Source organism: Myxocyprinus asiaticus, chromosome 22, assembly GCF_019703515.2.
Source record: "Myxocyprinus asiaticus isolate MX2 ecotype Aquarium Trade chromosome 22, UBuf_Myxa_2, whole genome shotgun sequence".
Classification (NCBI taxonomy): domain Eukaryota; kingdom Metazoa; phylum Chordata; class Actinopteri; order Cypriniformes; family Catostomidae; genus Myxocyprinus; species Myxocyprinus asiaticus.
The window spans coordinates 37,857,577-37,878,839 of record NC_059365.1 but is presented as its reverse complement, the minus strand read 5'-3'; the positions used below and the strand labels follow the sequence as shown (position 1 = coordinate 37,878,839).

Here is a 21,263-nt window from a genome sequence, read left to right as displayed (position 1 = left end):
GATATTTGTTTTTGGTTACACAACCAACAGTTTTATCAGGTTACAAAAAAACTGATGATGACTGAACTAGGAAGTTGTTTAAAGATGCTTGGTGAAAATTGCCTTTTAGGGTGAATCTCATGAAAACACATCCCGGTCACATTTTACCACAGAATGGAATATATATATATATATATATATATATATATACCTTTATATATAAAGGTTTATAACTTGACAAAAAACAAAAACAAGTAGGGTCAAGTGTTTGGTATCATTGTAAAGAAAAATTTCACATTTTTAATGATATATATTATAATAAATTCTGAGACTCTCAGCCTAAGAAACTGCGTGCATTTTAAAAAAAATTTCCCGAACCTGTACCGTTGTGCGCTGGATGCATATCCTGACAAGTTCGGCGAAACTCCACCTTTGATGTTGAACCCGCCTCAATCCCAGGTTGGCCTTGTTTGGCCCAAGGGTAATCAGTGGGCCAAAGGCCATTGGCCCCGAGGAGGCACAATGAAGCCCGGAAGTGACAGTGGGAACTCAATTGGCCCTGGCACGCACTAGTATGCCCTCATTTGGCCTGATAGTGGAAACGCGGCTATTGAGTATGTGTCATTTACTTGGCGCCATCTCCTGGTAGCCATATGTAACAGTCACCAGTCACATGCCTCTCTGCCCAAATATGGATGATTTTTGCACCAATCTGAACCCAATCTGATTGGTTTAGCGTTCCTTTTTTATTAAAAAAATACTGTACAACAATTTCAGGATTAGTAGTAAACAAAATTGGTTTAGTGCTCCATGACGCTACATCATTTCTGATGACGTCATCCGATACAGGAAAGCTAACATGTTTTCAGCCAGATTGCAAGATGCCAGATGCTGTGTGCACATTGTGCTTCATTTCAATTATCTCATGGTTTCTGCCTTGTTTGAAAGATAATCACCTCCTCTAAGTAATGGTATGTGATATTTTATGTTCATAAATGTCTGACATATACTCGGTGAGTAAAACAAATTGTCTGGTTATATTCTACTCTTTGAGAGTTTTTCAACAACATATGACACTTGGTTATGTGATGAGTTTGATGTTTTTACTGATTATAATAATATGTACAGAGAAATATTTTCCACAAATTATCAAAACGGAACACTTCTGATTTGTCTGCAAATTTTAAAGCACTTGTTCAGTTTTGGTCATAATGCCTACATGCATTGTGAAGTACAGCTTCTAAGCTTTCAAACAATACCTATTTGTGATGATCAAGACTGTAGTTATTAATATTTTGACAATTTTTTTTTCTTGTGGGCCCGCCGGCAGGGGCCCATCCGAGCTTAAAGGGTTAAGCATATTTTTAACATAACAATTTCCATCAAATTAAATTGAGTTGTCTTTAACAAAATTAAAATAATGAAACTTCTAAAAATAAAATGTAATACTTTGGGATGTTTTACTTTTTTTATAATTCCTATTATTCTCAATGGTGATTCTCATTATTCTTATTACTGTGGTACAGTATTTTTTTATATTTAAAATGGCATTCATTAAATGTACAACAAATATTACCATTATGTATAAATACATTTAGATTTATTTTATTATTATTATTATTATTTTGCATTACGATCTTGAGAATGTGAAGTGGAAATGTGCTTAATTTTCATTAAAATAACATGCACCATGCAAAATACCTTAATGGTCCTAAAATATACCTATTTGTAATGCAAAATATAATTTCTTATGTCTGTATTTTGATTTTAGGATGTAATATGACCCTGACATGTTCTTAGAAGTTTTCGTGAGATTCACCCTTTCATGCTGAACTAAGATCAGTGTTTTGGACTCTGAACGATTAACAACTTAGGCAGAAAAACTAATTTAGGATCAGTACAGAAGGGCAACTACTGCTTGAGAAAGTTACATTACTATGGTCATCAGTGTTGTAATCACAAGGACAGGATCATGTTGTCCTCAGACACTGGCTTTTGCTCACACTTTTTATTGCCAAATGTGTACAAAAGGACATTTAAATAGTGCACAAACTCTTTATTGTGTTACCTGGTTGAAACCCTTTTAGCTGATTTTGTCACAGCCTTTTTTTTTTAACATTACTTTTATAAATCACTGAGTAACAGCTGTGACATAAAGCTATAGGCTTGTGAGTATGTATTAGAACGAGACCGAGCCAAACTAGCAAAACCCATAACCACTGCACACACACACTTAGATTACTTGCATGCTCCTGACCTGGGACTTTTCTAACTCTTTAAAACAATGAGCCATTTTTGTAGGAATGTGAACTGTTTGGCATTAGAATACATGTGACTTAACACAGATAGAACAATAGCTTTATTATGCGACAAGCCACTGTTTTTCTTTTTTCCAGATGAGATTGTGAGTATTTCTAATCTTCATTTTGGGAAACTGTGCTTCTCTTCTTGTCACACAGGGGAATGGGCCGTTTCTGTCATCAGATACAGTTATTGATAGGCAATACATCATTTTACTCCTCTGGTGTGATATTACTATTAGCTCTTACCTGAAGTAAAGTTGTTTGTAACATTGAACTAAGTTTTTGTTGATTTGTTTGATTTTTATATTTATGATTTCAATTGTATCCTGTTTTTTTAAAGTAATAAAATGGAGAAAAAAGGACAACGTTTCTTCAGGTGTGTCAGCTTTTTAGGCAGGCTTTGGATCAAACATGAAAAAGGTTTTATTTATTTTTAACAAATTGATGTGGGGGGAAAAAAACATTTATAATAAGCATGCTAGTCTCCCAGATATGACCAGAATAATGCCATCAGTTTGTAATTACTACAAGCTTGCATGCTTGTCTTATATACAGTAGCATTGTAGTACAAAATCTTTAAATTATTTGCTGTGGGGTTAAATACAATAACATACTGAGGGTTCAGTGCAAATCATAGGCCCTCAAAATGTCCAATACTGAGAACAGTGCAGCTTTCTTCAGCCCCCTACTGATAAAAGTCTTGAGTAAATGACTCAGTGAGGTTGAGTAAATGTTGACATTTTTGTGTGAACTGTCCCTTTAAGTAGTGTTTCTCATTCAGCATTCAAGGCTTTTTTGTAAAAAGATCTTATTTTTGACATTTTATACATCCTCGTCATCTTCACTGGCCAGTGTATCCAGCTCTTTGTCTTTGCACTGGACATGTTCAGCTTCGTATGCTTTCTGCAAATTCTCCAGCTCTTTCATCTCTGCATGGAGGCGTTCCAGATGCACAGCACGCCGGTTCCGCAGCAGCTTCATGGGAAGTGGGTTCATGTCATTAAAAGCAATGCACGTAAGCTTCCTGTGGACAGAAGACAGGATAGGGATTGGTAAGTAAACATGAGGATGAGTCTCATGAAACCTGTTAAGTACATACCTGGGTTGTATTTTAGTCCAGGATCATCAGAAAGAAATAAGAAATGATATGTTGCAAGAAAATAAAGCTTATTTTTAAGGCCATTAAAATGTTCTGGATACTTTACAAAAAAATTAATCACATTTTCCCCAATTTTCATCACCGTAATGCACATATCTCATTCTTGTTAAAAACAATAAGCCTATTTTTTAGACCATTAAAAATGTTTTGCATTGTGACATTAATTTTGTTACAATTAAGCAGTTTCCCCCAATTTTTTACTACTGTAATGCAAAAATCTCATTCTTGTTAAAGAAAATGAAGCCTATTTGAAAATGATGACCATAAAAAATTATTTGTATTGAGACATTAGTAACAAGTGTGTTTTGCCCAAGTTTTATTACCGTAATGCAAAAACACAAAACAAAAATATCTCATTACTGTAATGCAGAAATCTCATTCTTGTTATAAAAGATTACGCCTGTTTTTAAGACCTATTAAAAATGTGTTGCATAGCGACATTAATTTAGTGACAATCACATTTTGCCCAATTGTCATTACTGTAATGCAATAATCTCTTTCTTTTCAAAGAAAATATAGCCTATTTTTAAGAATATTTTTTTTTCCATTGTGACTAATTTTGTGACAATTAAGTGGGTTTTGCCCAACTTTCATTACTGTAAATAAAAAAATAAAATATTCTCATTATCGTAATCAAAAATCTCAATCTTGACATAAAAAATTAAGCTTGTTTTTAAGACTATTAAAAATGTTTAGCATTGTGATGCTAATTTAGTGTCAATTAAGCAGGTTTTGCCCAACTTTCATCACCGTAATGCAAAAAAAAAAAAAAAAACTAATTCTCAACTCATTCCTAACTTTCATTACCGTAATGCAAAAAAATCTCTTTCTTGTCAAAGAAAATGAAGCCTATATTTAAGGTCTTTAAAAGTGTTTTGGATTGTGACGCTAGTTTAGTGGCAGTTAAGCATGTTTTCCCCAATTTTGATTATCGTAATGGAAAAAAGAAAGATAAAACTCATTCTCAGTACCATAATGCAAAAATCTCATTCTTGTCAAAGAAAATAAAGTCTATGTGAAAATGAAGACCATTAAAAATTATTTGCATTGTGACAGTAATTTAGTGACAAAGTAGGTCTCTCCCATTTTGTATTACTGCACTGATGACAGGTAAGCAGGTTGCCAACTTTCATTACTGTAATACAAAAAAACCCCAACTCATTCACATTACCATAATGCAAAAACCTCACACTTGTCAAAGAAAATGAGGCTTATTTTTTAAACCTTTAAATATGTTTTGCATTGTGACATTAATTTAGTTACAAATTAGCAGTAATGCAAAAAAACTTTTTCTTGTCCATGAAAATGAAGCCTATTTTTAAGGCCTTCATTCTCATTACTTTAATGCAAAAATCGAATTCTTGTAACTGTAATGTGAAATAATTATATATTATTTTAATTCTACACCAGGTACATGTTTGTATTTGTAGTACAGCCTTTCTGCATATTTAAATAAAAAACTGTATTACAGTAATTTATTACTGTAATAGAGTGAATTATTTTAATACAGTATTGACATTCTAATATAAATCAACATTAAGAATAATGAGAGTTACAAAAAAGATAAAATGTCCAGATACATAACAGTAATGAGAAATTGGGGGAGAAATTAGCTTAATTGTTACTGAAAAGTTATGTTTAAGCCTATTTTTAAGACCATTCAAACACTTTATTTTGGCACATTTCCCCAAATTCTCATTGCCGTGATGCAAAATTCTTATTCTCATTACAGTAAAGCAAAAACAAATAATATATTATTTAAATTGTAACATATCTATACATCATGGTAGTGTTTGTTGTAGTGCTTTTCTGTTGATTTAAAAAATATATACAGTAATTACACTAGTTACTGTATCACAGTAATGAAGATCTAATGTAAATCATCAGTAAAGCATACAGATAATGCGAATTGGAGAGAAATGTGTAATTGTAATGGAAAAATGTGAGATTCATTCATAAGGATCAAATCTGAGAAAACAGTAGTGATTGACAGTTGTGAAATCAGTTTAATATGCTCTTTAACTGCAGCAATCACTCCTTATATGTATATGTCCCGCAGACTGGAAAGACTCCCCCTCCCTGTGTTTTGAAAAGATGCCATGCACTGGAAACAGAATGCAGGTGCATGCTTGCAGTGCCAGGGGCATCATTTAAAGTTTTAAAACAGCCGCACCATAGAGTCAGTTGACCCATATTCAGTTCCTCTGTGTGTGAGTGCTGCATTCTCATACACACACATACAACATTCTTTGTTTCATGGCTCAATGAATTATATATGCAGATGTCTGTGGCAGAAATAGCTATGTCAGCACCAGCAACAGCTTCTTTAACATGGATGGAAGAGTGGAAGGGACAGAAGATGAGAAATGAAAGCAGACACACAGAGCTGATCTGTGTAGTTGGTGACACTTATATATGAAGCCTGTTTATATAAAGCATTCATAATACTTTATAATGCACACTATTTGTATGTTACCCTAAATAACTAACCACATAACTAACATACAGAATTCTTCTAATATATTTATATTTTTATACTAATAATAAGAGTATTTTAATACTTTTGTCCTGTTTATACTCTATTATACTCTCTCATAATACCTTTAAAAAAATGAAACTATTATAGCATAACTGTAGTTACAATTGTTTATGAAAACATCTAATGAATTACAATATGCATTACGAATACCTTTGTAATGTTTTAAGAATACATTTAGAATGCATAATATAAACAGTCGCTGTTGCTTTAATATTGTCCTTTTACACTCCTATTAAATTCTCAGTCTAATAGTGCTTTCTTTTTCTTTCTCTCTCAATCAGTTCTCCTGTTTTTACGTTTCATCTCACCTTCCATCTGCAATGGTATTGGGAAAGAGACGGAGGTACTGGTACATCTCAACACTATCATGGATCTTTAAGATGTGCTCCTCTCTGTATTTGAACAGAGCTAATGCATACCGGAATATCACCTGTGAAAAAAAATGAGCGAATGGTTTAGTGATTAATTACATCATAGTACTGTATTTGAACTTAAGGGTTCTATTCTGATTTATACAATGATGGTAAATGTAGGTATTTCTCATTATTCCCTCTTAATTTCACCCAAAACAATTTTGACATCCAGTTTTTGAAATTTTTGTCACCACTAAATTACCTGACCCAAAAACTCTGAAAGTTTGTGACACTAGTGATGAAATAAACATATTTCCAAGAATAGCTTGTTACCTTGGTGCCCTCATACAGGAAGGCATCCCATACTTTAAACAGTATGTGGCTGGGCAAACTCTCCACAAACAAAACCAGGAACCATTCAACGGTAATGAGTGACACATCTACTCTCTGTGCTTCCAGATGGGCCATGAGTCGAGGCAGCTTTTCCCACATGAGGTCCTTTAACACACGCTGATCTGCCTGCAGCAAAAGGAAGATGAGAAAAATTATATATATATATATTGTGTAGGTCCCTCGTGCCGCAAAAACAGAGCCAACCCACATTTCAGAATAACTGAGCGGTTATCTGAGTTACCATTAAATTCTAGAGACTGTTGTGTGTGAAAATCCCAGGTGATCAGCAGTTACAAAAATACTCAAATCAGCCCGTCTGGCACCCACAATCATCCATGCAATTATCTAATCATCCAATCATGTGGCAGCAGTGCATAAAATCATGCAGATACGGGTCAGGAGCTTCAGTTAATGTTCACATCAACCATCAGAATGGGGAAAAAAATAAATGTGATCTCTGTGATTTGGACCGTGGTATGATTGCTGGTGCCAGATGGGCTGGTTTGAGTATTTCTGTAACTGCTGATCTTCTGGGATTTTCACACACAACAGTCTCTAGAATTTACTCCGAATGGTGCCAAAAACAAAAAACATCCAGTGAGCGGCAGTTCTGTGGACGGAAATGCCTTGTTGATGAGAGAGGTCAACAGAGAAAGGCCAGACTGGTTCGAACTGACAAAGTCTACGGTAACTCAGATAACCACTCTGTACAATTGTGGTGAGAATAATATCATCTCAGAATGCTATTCTGAGATGCGGGTTGGTGCTGTTTTGGCGGCATGAGGGGGACCTACACAATATTAGGCAGGTGCTTTTAATGTTGTGGCTGATCGGTGTGTATATATATATATATATATATATATATATATATATATATATGTACTGTATATATAATTAATGGCACTAAAAAGTATTTAGACAATTATGTGAATTATGAGTACTAAAAATTGTAAAACAAATAGTTACGTTTAATTCATTAATCTGTATTTATATACTGGCATTACAACAACCACCATGCCCATCAGATATCAGAATTTGCCATTTAAAAAAACATATCTGTTTACCACTACAGATTTCCTAAGAAAGAGTTGATACCTGACAGCCCAGCAGGTCTTTAGTGTAGTAATCTTGAGGCATGATGTACTCCACAATCACTACCAGGCACCAGAAGGCGTCTTCTTCTTTCTGCAGCACCAGCAGAGCAATGGCTGCCAGTCTGTTTACAAAGGCATAGATGGTGTTATTTAACATTGATTTAGATTATAGGTGTGTACACTTTTAGGACTATGGTATTACTAAGCAAAATGCCAAGTTCATAAAGTGGGTAATCAATAGATGACCACAAGATGTCAGTATATCCAATGATAATGCTTTAATAGGTTTTCAGCAGTAGTCACTAAGGTGGATAAAGCAGACATCACTTAAAATTTAGATTGACCTCATCTTAAAATTGTAAAGGTGAATTGTGTAATTTCAACCTCACTAGCAGCACCAAATAGACTTGCAAAAATGATGACTGTTTCCAAAATAGATTGCCTAAACACCCCAACAAACCTCTCACTTGACTATCTGGCCAGTAACTTTTAGCTAGTAACTAAAACGCAAGTCTGGTTTACATCACCAACTTTGTTAACACTTATTTGTAATAGGAAGAGTTGACAATGGAAGCCAGGCTATCCTGTCGACTCTGTAAAGAATCCCGACAATGCCAATGTCTGTTCTTGTTTTACTACATACTCTGCCTCTTTGTGCTTTGTTAAGCCTTCATATTTTTTTTCCATTTATATATATATATATATATATCCTGGTTTTCTGAATAATGGAAGACACTGTTAAAAAAAAGTATATATATATATATATATTTTTTTTTTTTATTTTTTTTTTTTACATTGTCTTCCATTGTTTAGACAAACCAGTCAATTGGGGCAATATAAAATTCGTGTTTACCAAAAATCTGCACAACTTTGCCTGATAATCAACAAAACTACCCAATTCTGCCAGATTTACCTAAATAATAATTTTGTTAAAATGTTAACTGTTTTTTATTCAATATTTTTAAGATTTATATTTCATGTTTTTTTTTTAATATATTATCCTAAAAAGTATCCTGAAAAGTAACCTTATTTTCAGTGTGTATACATTATATTTATCAATGAAAGTCTATAAATATCCTAAAAATATACAGTATGTATATCAATATCCTAAAAAAGTATCTTGAAAACTGTTGTTTCATTTTGTATACATTAAATAAAAGATTTATATATAATGGTTATGTTTCACATTTATTAATGAATGCATAAAAATATCCTCTCTCTCTCTCTCTCTCTCTCTCTCTCTCTCTCTATATATATATATACATATACAACAATTTCCTAATATAATAATTATTCTGAAAATGATGTCTCATTTTGTAAATATTATATTCAAGATTTCCATTTAATATATTTATATTTAATGATATATTTTGATCTATAATTAATAGTTATTTTTATTTATTTATTAATAAATGTATAACAATATCATTAAAAATGTATACATTATATTTAAGATTTACATTTTGATTTAACATTTGCATTTAAGATTTAGATTCAGATTGAGACATTTTTGTAACTTGGTTTTTAGGTGAGAAAACTGGGCAGTTTTTGTTGCTGAACCTGACAACATTAAACTGTTTTTTGCACATCCAAAGTCAATTTCCCAATAAAGAGCTTATTAAAGGTCCCCAAACATCACTGACTGAGAAGCTGACATATTGGATTACTCAAAAGAAACATTTGAGTGAACTAATCCAAGAAATAGAAAAATAAATTTGATTTAAACAGAAAAGTGTTTTGAAAGTGTCACAGTGTTTAGACACACACATCAAATGACAAACTTCACCTACAAAGCCGAGGTGTCATTTTTTCAATGTTAAAATACTTTCTCGTACTATAGCTTAATACGCAGAGACAACTATAAGTAAGCTATTTCTGGGTTGATTTAACCTATAAGTGTATCTCTGTGGAGCTATCAAAACATTGCTGTTTGTTTGAGCGACACAGCAACACTGGCTCAACCAATGGTGTGAGTTTGGGGTGGGACTATCTGTTTGTACAACCAATGGAACACAGGAAAGTTTTCTGGAATCTGTTTGAAAAATGTCATTCTGTTTGGTGATGCTAGTAGTGCAGAAATGACACATTTCATCTTCTCTTGCAAACAATAACAATTCTCTCTCTCTCACTTCTATTGTGGGCTCTGCACCAATTACCAACTGTATAAGTTATATTATTACATTGTTTAAGAGGATGTTTGTGTTCAGTATTGGCATTCGAAATACCTGTTGAGTCCCTGGACGTATCCGACAGTGGGATTTTGCCATGAGAAGGCCTGCAGCACTCTTTCCAGCTGTGGAATCAAAGAGCTTGAAGGAGAGAAGTGTTGATTGTTGGTCAGCGTGCGATCCAGGTCCAGCTGAATCTGTCTGGGCACCAGGTGAGGAGAGGTTCTACTCTTCTCACACAGTTCTTGATAGTGGTCAGGATAACGCTCTCTAAACTGTCTGGTTCTAGTGTGTATCATAAAATGCCACACCTTGGCACGGTACTCGTGTGGTAATCCTGTCCGGAGGAGACTCTTCAGTTCTGGTGATGAGGAAAGCTCCTCTTCAGGACGTCCAAACAGGAGCTGAGAGCAGCGAGCCAACAATATCCCGTCGCATTCCTCTTGGTTCAGCAGGTTTTGGGATCGGATCTCCAGGGCCTGGATCTTAGCAAGAAGTTTCAGGTCCTCAGCTTTGTAGTCTATGGCAATTTTAAAGCCATACTCATCATAATCACTGTGGAAGATTGTGAATTGTTAGTGTGAGGACAAACAGAAACTTGTAATCCATTCAATAATGAAAAGTACAGCTAAAAAATAGTTCAAAATAATAGAAAACTCACTATTTTAAATATATATTAATTAGAGCTGTCGAAAAATAACGCGGCATGCGATTAATTTAAAATGTTTGACACTTTAATTTTTCTTTATCGCAATTAACGCATTTACCGATTTTCACATTAGATTTTGATATTTCATTCAGCTCCAAGTGAGTTCTGAACACTGGTTGGAATAGGGCGAAACCTTTGCGATGTGTCTGGGGATTATTACACTGACACACACACCACAAACACACACACACACACACAACAGCGATTCCGTTTCAATGAGCAAGTGATGGAGAAAGGACATCTTAACTTTAATTTTTGTACAAAACAAACCGATATGGGACCTGTGATAATTCGCATTCACATGACCCGCTGGACTGATGCATCAGCATTTACCCTGTGTCACGTTCCAGACAATTCAGATGAAGTATCATTACGTGGACAGTGCCAGCGCTAAAAGCAAAACAAGACATTCTCTGCAAGTGCTTTTCATGTGGAGTTCAAAGCAGCAAATCATGTAAATGCGGCTTCACAATTGCTTTAGGAAAGTGTATAGCCACTATTAATAATTTGGAGGATGAGGGTTTAAGAGATTTAATGCCCATTGCAATGAAACCGCAAACTATAGGGACTAGATATTTCAATTAGTTAACATCCCTCTTAGACTTTGGGAAATGTTTAATGTTACTTGAAGTGGTGCTATTTTAGTGCATTTCTATCTTTATACTGTGGAATTCTTTGTTTGAAAAAACATTATTGTTACAAATAGTTTTTTCCCTAAGAAGTAATAAAAAAATAAATGCATTTTGACAGAAAAAGAAGTATATATAAAGTCACATTTCAGCACTTTAGAAATCATTGATTAATCGCGATTAACTACGAAAAATCATGCAATTAATCGCGATTTAATATTTTAATCGACTGACAGCACTAGTATGAATATAATTATATATATTTTTTCTATACTTTATCAACAACATTAAATCAATAGTTTTATATTTTTCCAATATTTTTTTAATTTCGATAACAACACTAATGGGATTGACGTTAAGTACAGAGTCTTATACCTTTGTCGTTTTGTATGAATTTCAAATCCTTTTTTGCCTTAAACAAGTTTGTGATATTATGATTCACTTTGGAGCTGGATGGATTGATTCTTAGCTTAATACTCTTTTATGAAAGATTTTATGAAATCCCTATGGAAAAACTTAATGGGAAAAACCGAGAACCAAGATGGCTGAAAAAAGTGGGTGGGCACTGTTGCGCTCTATAGTGTTGTAAGCTCAACTTTTCTTTTTTTTTTGAGTTTTCAACCTACAACCTTTGGGCTAGCAGCACAGATCTTTAACCACTAAGCCACACTATGTTTTAATAATCCGAAGATGTCCGCTATGAACTTTAGCCAGCCATTTCCAACAAAACGTTAAGATTTCAGGCATAGAGGTAACTGTGTTTACCTGATGGGGTTTAGCTTGGTGGCAGTGTTCAGATCTGCCTGAACCGAATCCTTAATCACCTTCTTAACTTCGTCTCTCAGCTCTGAATTCAGTTCCTCACTCTGCTGAATCTTCTGAAGGATTCCCAGATACCTGCTCTCCATCTGACAGTTATTGGCCTCCAGGACAGCACACTAACACACACAGTAAAGATCCCAAACATTATCCTCCAACATGCCTTTGTGAGTCCCAGGGCAAGTTTTTTTTTTTTTTTTCAGACCTGAGTGAAGACTGACTAAATTTACCTGTTCAATTTTGTTAAACTTTGATGCACAACTTGAGTGAGTTATGAGATGCATTGAATGATGTAATGTTTTGACAGGAAATACAGTGTTTGTTTGAAGGCTATGTGATTATAGCAACATCTCCAGACATAACACAACAGAGATTATTCTATTTCTTGTTTAAAAGTAGTAAGAGAATCATTTCACCTTTACTATCAGACTTTTCTCTTGCTCTGAGCTTTTCCTCCAAAGTGTTGTCAGCTGGTAGATCTCTGAGTTCAGGAACTTGTTCTGAATTGTATATGCCTTCAAATCATCCTGAAACAAATAGCAAACAATGGGATCATGATTGCATTTACAGTAAGAGAGCTGTAAGCATGCTTGGAAGAGGTTCAGCATGCATAAAAAGGTTGGATCATAAATAATGCATATTTACAGCATTGATTTTCCATTTTTTTCAGCTTTGTGTGAGGAACAGACTGAAATTTAAGTTCTCAAATCTCATTCATGAGATTGTACAATTGCATATTCAAATTTGGTGTGTCATGATCGGTAACAAGACACTTGAGAACAAATAACATCCTTGATGTCAAACGCCCGTGACCTGTCTTGAAGCACAATTTTGAATATATGTGAATGAAGATATATGGCGGAGAAGAAAATGATGTATTTATTGAATAATGATTTAACTTTTAGTCTGTTTCTCACACAAAGCTATCATATGGCTTCAGAAGAATTGGAGTAGAGAACACAAGTCATATGAAATACTTTTATGATACTTTAATGGTGCTTTTTGTCATTTTTTAAGCTGGTCACCATTCACTTTCATTGTATGGAAAAAAGCAGCTTGAACATTCCGCTAAATTTCTCTTTTTGTGTTCCATGGATAAAAGAAAGTCATACAGGTTTAGAATAACATGAGAGTGAGTAATTTTCATTTTTGGTTGAAATATTCCTTAAATTACATAAGAAAAAAGGTTCTACAAACATTTTCTCACTTTCAAATTCTCACTCTCCAAAGTTAGCTGTTTAAAGGTCTCTGACTTCACACCATTGGTGCTTTGCTGGTTGGCATCGCAGGCTTCCAGCTTCTCAGATAGCTTGAGTATGACTTCCTGTTTGGCCTGGTTCTTCTGCATCAGGAGCTGCACGCTCTCCTGGAGCTCAGCAACATGTGCGTCCCGCTGACTCAGGTCCCTCTGTAGAGTCTCGTTCTCCAGCTGCAGGGACTCTACTTGGTCTTGCAGTTTGGCCACTCTTCGTTCGCCGTGTCTGAGGAGCTCCAGCCGTTCCTGCTCGCCCTCAGCTGCTAGAAACTGAGCAAAGGTGCACTTTTCCAGCTGGGCAGCTTCCACCACCTTATGTAACAACACCACCAACTCCTGATAACATATTAAACACTTTAATATTAGACAGATGCTCTTTACACACCTAAAGGCTCTTTACACACCATATAATAAATAGGGCTGTTGATTTACCGCATTAATTCAGTGCAATTAGTTATATAAAAATTATTTGTAAATTGAAATAGAAATTTCAAAGCAATTCTAGCTGAAGTACAACCTTTATGTTATTACAAGTCTCATTCAGCAGGGGGCAGTAAGCTGCACAGGCAACGCAGTTCTGTACAGGCAACACACTAGTGATGGGAAGATCGGATCTTTTTACTGACTTGGATCTTTGAGTCTTGTTCAGCAAAATGAACAAATCTTTATTCAAGTAATTTTGTTTGTTTGTCACGTGAGAGCCGCATAAGCTCTACAGGATACAGAATTGATTAGTTCACCTCCCGAGTCGGTCTTCGGGTACAAGTCTTTCATGCATTTGTTATGTGAGAGCCACGTGGGCTCTGTACAGGAAATAGAATTGATTAGTTCACCCCGAGTCAGTCTTAGGATCTTCGTTCATTTGTCACGTGACCACTAATAGGCTTAGCACTCGTTCACGAGTGACAATTTCCGGTCTTTTTCATAATTTTTTTCTTTACAGCTCACAGTCAGTATGTTGCAGTTGTTTGTATCGTGATCAGTACATGTCAGTATGGCAATAAATGACATTTTAAAATCATAAGAATTGTCACGATGAATTAGTTTCATGTATTAGGAAGTGTTGACACAATATTTTCTCCCAAGTGTAAAATTAAAGTAAAATGGTCTTAGCTAACTATCAGTAAATTCAAAGGGAAATTCTGTAAGGCATATTTGATTTGGGTCTACAGTTCCCAACAAGAACATAAGAAATAAATAAATAATACAATGAGGGGATGGGGTTTTCTTCTAGCTCTTGTAGTCTATGATATTTTCTGATGAGAAGATAAAAGTCATTCAAAGTTTAAAACATTACTCTTTATTACCAGATTCAATGTTATGAAAAAAAAAAAAAAAATGACAGAAATATTCACAAAGTTATGAATTGCAAGAAATAAAGAAGCTAAAATTAGAGATCAGAAACACTTAGTGAAACTGTAAGGGCGAAAATAAAGCATCACAAACCGCTTGTTGGGAGTATTAAGTTGGGAGGTATTAAGTAACTTCTGTTTGCAATACAGAGCCTATGCGGCTGTCAATGAACGACTTGTACATGAAGACTGAGTCGGGAGGTGAACTAATCAGTTTTGTTTCCTGTACAGATCCTATGGGTACCTATGAGTCTGTCACGTGTCAAATGAACGAAAGACTCATACCTGAAGACTCGGGAGGTGAACTAATCAATTCTGTTTCCTGTAAAGATCCTATTCAGCTGTTCCCGCATCAAATGAACGAAACACAAGCAAGAATTTTGCCCATGTTATGGGCATCTCTAGGACAAAATTAACGAATCACTCTCTGAGACTACTCGTTCTTCTGAGTCATATAAAAGATTTGTTCAAAATTAATGAATCATTCATGAACGACCCATCATTACAACACATTACACTTACCGACAGCAGACAATGTAGGGGTCTCGAGACTTGGGTTTAAACTATGTTTAAAGCTAAAGTATGTAACTTTTGCAGTGTAAAAATACTTTCTCTTATCCCAGCTTAATATGCAGAGACAGCCATAAATAAGCCATTTATAGGTTAATTTTCTTGAAAAATCTAAACACTGTGTCTCTGTGGTGCTGTGAAAGTTCAATTGTTTTTTTTGAGCGACCCGTCTCGAGAGAAAATAACACTGATGCGACCAGCGGCGTGAGTTGGGGACGGGACTATCTGTTTGTTCGATAATGGCAGAAGGGGGGCATTTTCAGAAAGCTTTGAAAACCATGTTTATTTTTGCAATTTCGTTTGGTGGCGCAGAAATTACATACTTAAGCTTTAAATAAAAAGCATCCTAAAAACACTGTTGAAATAATATATTGCCTTCTAAAGCCAACTGTTATATTGTCCATCTAATCAATGCTTTACTCGGCTGCCACAATAATGTAATGTAATTGAATTATCTGAATTATTATATTTATTATACAGGTATATTTTATTTAAAATTAGTCAAATATAATTATTTATAATATACTGAATTATTTTTATTCGAGGGCTTTTGTTTAAATAATATCGATATTTTCGATTAATTGCAATTAATTTGATTAATTAATCGCCATAGCATGTAATTAACATTTTTAATTGATAAATAATAACATATACTACAATAAAATATTATATAATATAAAAACATATGCTGTTTATAACATATACGTATATAATTGCTTATAGTTTAATAAAATAATACTAACAAAACTTATTTTCATTTTGTTTTTAACAAACTTTTATAAGAGTATAATATACTAGTGTTCAATATAATAGTATAAAATATAATAATATAAATATGTAGTGTATCATTAGATATAGTTTAATAACATATAGTAAAATAACATAATTTTAGTATAGTATCAAGGAAATGATGGGGATTGGGTATTGATACAGATTTCCTGATTTGATTCTGATTCACAAGCTTTCGATTCAATTCCAATTTCGATTTGATTCAATATCGATTCATATGGGAATATTTCAGTTTTAATGTCCCTTTTGCTTACATATAAAATACATTCTCTCCCAGATAATACTGTTAATCATACAGGGGACCTTCAAATTAGGTACATTATGAAAATATTAATTTTACTAATTACATTTTATTCGTTTTTCATCATTTTAGTCAAATTTTTTTAAATGAACAAATAAATATATTCAATCAATAAATGAGATATTATATTTCATATATTATTTTTTGTTACATGTTTTTTGTTTAATTGCATAATTTGTACTATTTACAAGCATTTACATTGATTTGTTGGAAACATGCTAAAACTGGTACTGTCTCTTTAACAATATATATATATTGTTAAAGAGACAGTATTGTTTGTGCACTGGAAACTTCTGTCACCAAGACAAATTCATTGTATGTGTAAGCATACTTGGCAATAAAGCTGATTCTGATTCTTCTGATTCTAAACCGGCATTTCTGTAAAGAGCATCTGTAGATGAGTGCAAATTGTTGAGAGAGGACTCAAATGGCTTTATCTAATCTGTGCCATGCATGATTAGATTTAAATGTTAAAAGTAAATATGTTTTGTTGTTTTTGATCAACAATTGACTGTAGAGAACAGAAAGGGTATTAAAAGAGACATTTTCATTATACAATGACAAATGGGTTGCGTGGCTCTCGTCTTTGGACACACACACATTACACAGAACAACTTTTACTCTCAACACACAGTGAAAGGATCTCGCTGCTGAAAACTCCACCACTACACTACACAATTACTGGTTAGTGAAATGTAAACATTTACCAGCCAGTTGCCAAATTCAGTATATACATTTCAGTTGCATAGCTCAAAATTTGGTAGCAAATGTGATTGATTTCCTCTCAGTATAGTGGAGGGTTGCACAGCGTAAAAGATCGATCTTGTGATTTAAGAATCAATATCAAGACCGTTCAAATATATATATATATATATATATATATTTTTTTTTGTTTTTTTTTTTTTTTTACCAACCACTAGAGAATAGGCAATGTGATGAAATATGTAGTTGGATTTAAAGTGTTTTTTTTTTTTTTTCATAGTCAATTGGTGTGCAAATAGCCACCCATTACTATTATGTAGGCAAGTCAAAAGAACCCTGTCTCTATAATATTCTGGTCACTAACGAGCAATAGTAATAGTGATGCTTGTCTTTGCAGGTACCACAAATTATACATTATAATGAAACAAAGTTTTAGTTGTTCAATAATCCAGCAGGAAGATAAAGCAACAATTAATATCCAGTCTTACTGTCCACACTTTACCTTCTGTGCTTTGACCTCCTCAGCCAGTGAAAGATTCTCCTGATGAAGGTGAGACATGTGTTCAAAAGCATAAGCACCCTTAAGTTCCGGAGGTTTGGATTTTTCTTTGCTATTCTTCCTGTTTGGTGGCACAGTGGAGAAACGCTGACCTAGCAGGTTTTCGTGCAGGCTTTGACACCTGGCTTTAGAAGATTCTGGGGTTTGAGAGGAGCCAGGTGTGGGGACTGGAAAAGCTGTGGAGAAAGGATGGTCATGAGATGGTGAAATTGGAGAAGTGTGTAATTTCTGCACCACTAGTGGCACTAAACAGAATTGCAAAACTAATGACTGTTTTTAAAACAGATAGTCCCGCCCCAAACTCATGCTATTGGTGTCTAATTGGAGTCAATGTTGCTGTGTCGGGCAGTGTTTACACTGTCGGGGGAATCAACCTAAAAATGGCAAAATATACTTTTACATATCAGCTATACTCTACATATTACGCTGGGATAGGAGAAACTATTTCAACATCGAAAAACGTACATTTTTGTATGCAAGTGGATTCGTTTTTATGTGTTACAGCAGGGGCATAAGAATGATCTAAAAAGTGGGGGAACACATTATACAACTTATAAGCTTGGCTTATGAATGTTAATTATGTGACATTACGTTATGTTAAAGGAATAGTTCACTCAAAAATGAAAACATTCAAGCTCCATGAATGCATCAAGGAGACTGCTGATGTCAAGATTTATAGTGAATAAGGAGATACATTTTAGTCTGTTCTCACCCAAAACCGATTGTATCACTTCAGAAGACATGGATTAAACCCTTCAAGTCATATGGATAAGCTTTATGCATATTTTATGTTCTTTTCGTAGCTTTAAAGTTTTGAATGGATATAAATACATCATACATCCGTGAAAATCATTATAATAGTTTCTACCCTTCTGTGTTATAATCATTTTTTGGTGAGAAAGTGCTGATGCTTACTTGATGCTTTAGATGAGGGTGTTTTTTGGGTGTCACTTGGGACGTGATTAGCATCCACATGGAAAACACTTTCTCGTATTTCCTGGGACTGTCGGCAAAGCAGACTATGCATTGTATTCCTGTCATACAAACACAGAGACACCATTCAAGAAATAAATCACAATAATAATTCATGTTTTTTTCATTTACATTTTTTAAATGGCACATTACTGTGAAATACTCTTTTTTCATGTTGTTTTATTTAGAAATAGCATTGACAGAAATATCCGCTTCCCCCATCCTCATTGAGACAGATGTGTTTCCTATCGGGGTATTTACAGGTGGTTACTTCATACTTCTTTACAGATCGGATTGCTTTTCAATTAGGTATCATTTACACTTGGTCACTTATACGTATGTGTCTCCGCAAAAGGGATTTAATTGTGATCTTCAATTCCCCTGCTATAGGCAAATTCAACAGACTTCTGTGATGATGCTCATTTTGCCAGCAAAATTGTTGTAATATAGTTTATTACACGGCTGGATCACATACATTTCTGATCTTGCCTATTTAATGGACCCCCATAAGACATGAGTCAACTTGAACACTGCAGCTTGGTCACTTACGTAAGCGAGAGTACCATTCTAAGGAAATTTTGCCTGAATAAGGGGTCTAACTTCCTTAAAATCATAACTCCAGAGAAATTCTGAGAATTACAACACAACTATTTTTGGAAGATACTGATGCAGGTTGCCAGTGTGAGCTATATTTCATTTTACCCTAGAAATATCCCACGCCATCCCTATTAATACCCAGAAAATACCTGCAAGATAGCAAAATAACCACAGACACTCACTGCAGCTCAATCAGAGGGTGTTTGATTGACACATTGAGAGGGTTGTTTACTCCTGGTGCAGGTAGACTGGCAGCTTCCTCGCCCACCAGGCCAGAAGGAGTTTTAACCATGGGCAAGAAATCAGCTGAAAAAAACAAAAATACAAAGTACATTCAACAAACTTCAAGTATTAATTACATCCAAATGCAAATTGAAAGAGAAATAATGTATAAAATGTCATCTTTATAGACATGACTGTATCGATCATACTAACCCTAACCCATACTAACCCTAACCCTAAAGCCCGGTGCACACCGTGCGATTTTGGCCACGATTCTGTCGTCTGAGACAAATTTCAGGAATCCTAAAGGATTTCTGTCGTCGTAGGGCAAAATCGGCAATCTTACAACGTTCAGTGTAACATGTTCACAGACGGCCGATTAATAGCCTTTGCGATGATCTTTAGCCTCTGACGAAGTTCTGGCATTGTCAGACATTTAGCATTGCAGCCGTATAGCGTGACTGCTATTACAACGGCCAGATGAGATATTCCGCTCCTCTCTCGCACCCCAATTCACTTGGAAAGAAACTTGCTCCACGTTTTCATCACCATAGCAACATTTGCGCCCAGTTATTACTCTACTCAAGCTCTTTCAATGTTTTTTTTCTTCTTTTCATTATTACATAAAAAGTTTTAATAAATATATAAGCAGAAAATACTTGGAGAAAAGTGTACCACTTTAGCAATATGAAAGCATTATTCCCTGAATTAAATAAATACAGAGCTTACAAAACAAAAATAAATAAATGATTGCATTTTCTTAACACATTTATTTTTCTTTACATTTATCATGCATTTTCTTAACAACTTTAATTTAATTACTATTTTACTTTTCATAAATTTACTTTAAACATCTGTAAACTTTTTTAGTTAAGGTACACACCACATACACTGGTAAGTATTTATGGGACGTTTTAAACCAAATCACCAGATACAGTTGAATACAATTATAGAAATCTATGTCATGTTTGTGCATTATCCATAGGGAATTTGCAAGCGTGATATATTATCAGCCTATATGAATTTTCGAAATTTTGCATGGCCGATAGGTTACTAAAACAGGAGAAAGACATACTATAACCCACCTTTTTTGTTTTTCCATATGTGATCGGAGAAGTTTGTAATTTTTTGGCCCACAATTCTTTTTATTTCCACAATGAATAGTTGCTTGTGGTAGCTAATTATTACTGTAGGCTACCTCCCCCACTGGCGTTCATTCTCAACATCTGTAATTTTTTGTATTTGTGATCAGGATGTCTTATAGGCCTATTTGACAAAATCCATTTTGTTTTTATATGTTAGCCTATGCTCGTGATGGAGTGGTACTGGAGCAACGGAAATGCTGATGTCCTGACTTTCAGAAAAAAAAAAAAAATGCTCCTCTGGGCAAATCTCGCCGTTTCGCTTCTGTTCCACAACGCTCCAGCAACGCGAATCACGTTCACTGATCGGGACAATTGGGACCACAGTTGGCTACAATGTGTATATTTATAATAATGTCGCACAATGTGCCATGGCGATATCAATGCGTTCATATCGTACAGTCTGACAAGCAACTATCTTAAAGGACTGTAAAAATCCTACAGTATAGCAGACTTCCTCTTCTTAAGATCTGGCTAAAGAACAAATGTAGGGTTATTGTTAATGAAAACTGAGGAAGAACATTTAGATCTGCTAAAGTCCGTATCTTTGACAATACCCCGTAATAAAACAATTGCAATCTAATGTAGAACTGTCTTTTTACATAAAATAAATATAAAACTGAAAAAAGAGCAATGTCTGTTCTTAATTTTTCTCTA

General features: G+C 34.5%; 1 protein-coding gene across 1 annotated transcript in view; it reads right to left on the bottom strand.

Annotated features, from left to right (window-relative positions):
- Positions 1-2,681: 2,681 nt before the first annotated feature.
- Positions 2,682-21,263, bottom strand: part of tbc1d2 (TBC1 domain family, member 2) — a 35,478-nt gene continuing 16,896 nt past the window's right edge. Inside the window, exons 4-14 of the mRNA XM_051649302.1 lie at positions 19,425-19,548; positions 18,589-18,707; positions 17,617-17,849; positions 13,353-13,736; positions 12,562-12,672; positions 12,092-12,264; positions 10,046-10,543; positions 7,822-7,942; positions 6,667-6,852; positions 6,289-6,410; positions 2,682-3,306 (exon numbers count right to left, since the gene is read on the bottom strand). Of these exons, the coding sequence (XP_051505262.1) occupies positions 3,105-3,306; positions 6,289-6,410; positions 6,667-6,852; positions 7,822-7,942; positions 10,046-10,543; positions 12,092-12,264; positions 12,562-12,672; positions 13,353-13,736; positions 17,617-17,849; positions 18,589-18,707; positions 19,425-19,548 (2,273 nt within the window). The 3' untranslated portion in view covers positions 2,682-3,104. The remainder of the gene's footprint in view (positions 3,307-6,288; positions 6,411-6,666; positions 6,853-7,821; positions 7,943-10,045; positions 10,544-12,091; positions 12,265-12,561; positions 12,673-13,352; positions 13,737-17,616; positions 17,850-18,588; positions 18,708-19,424; positions 19,549-21,263) is intronic.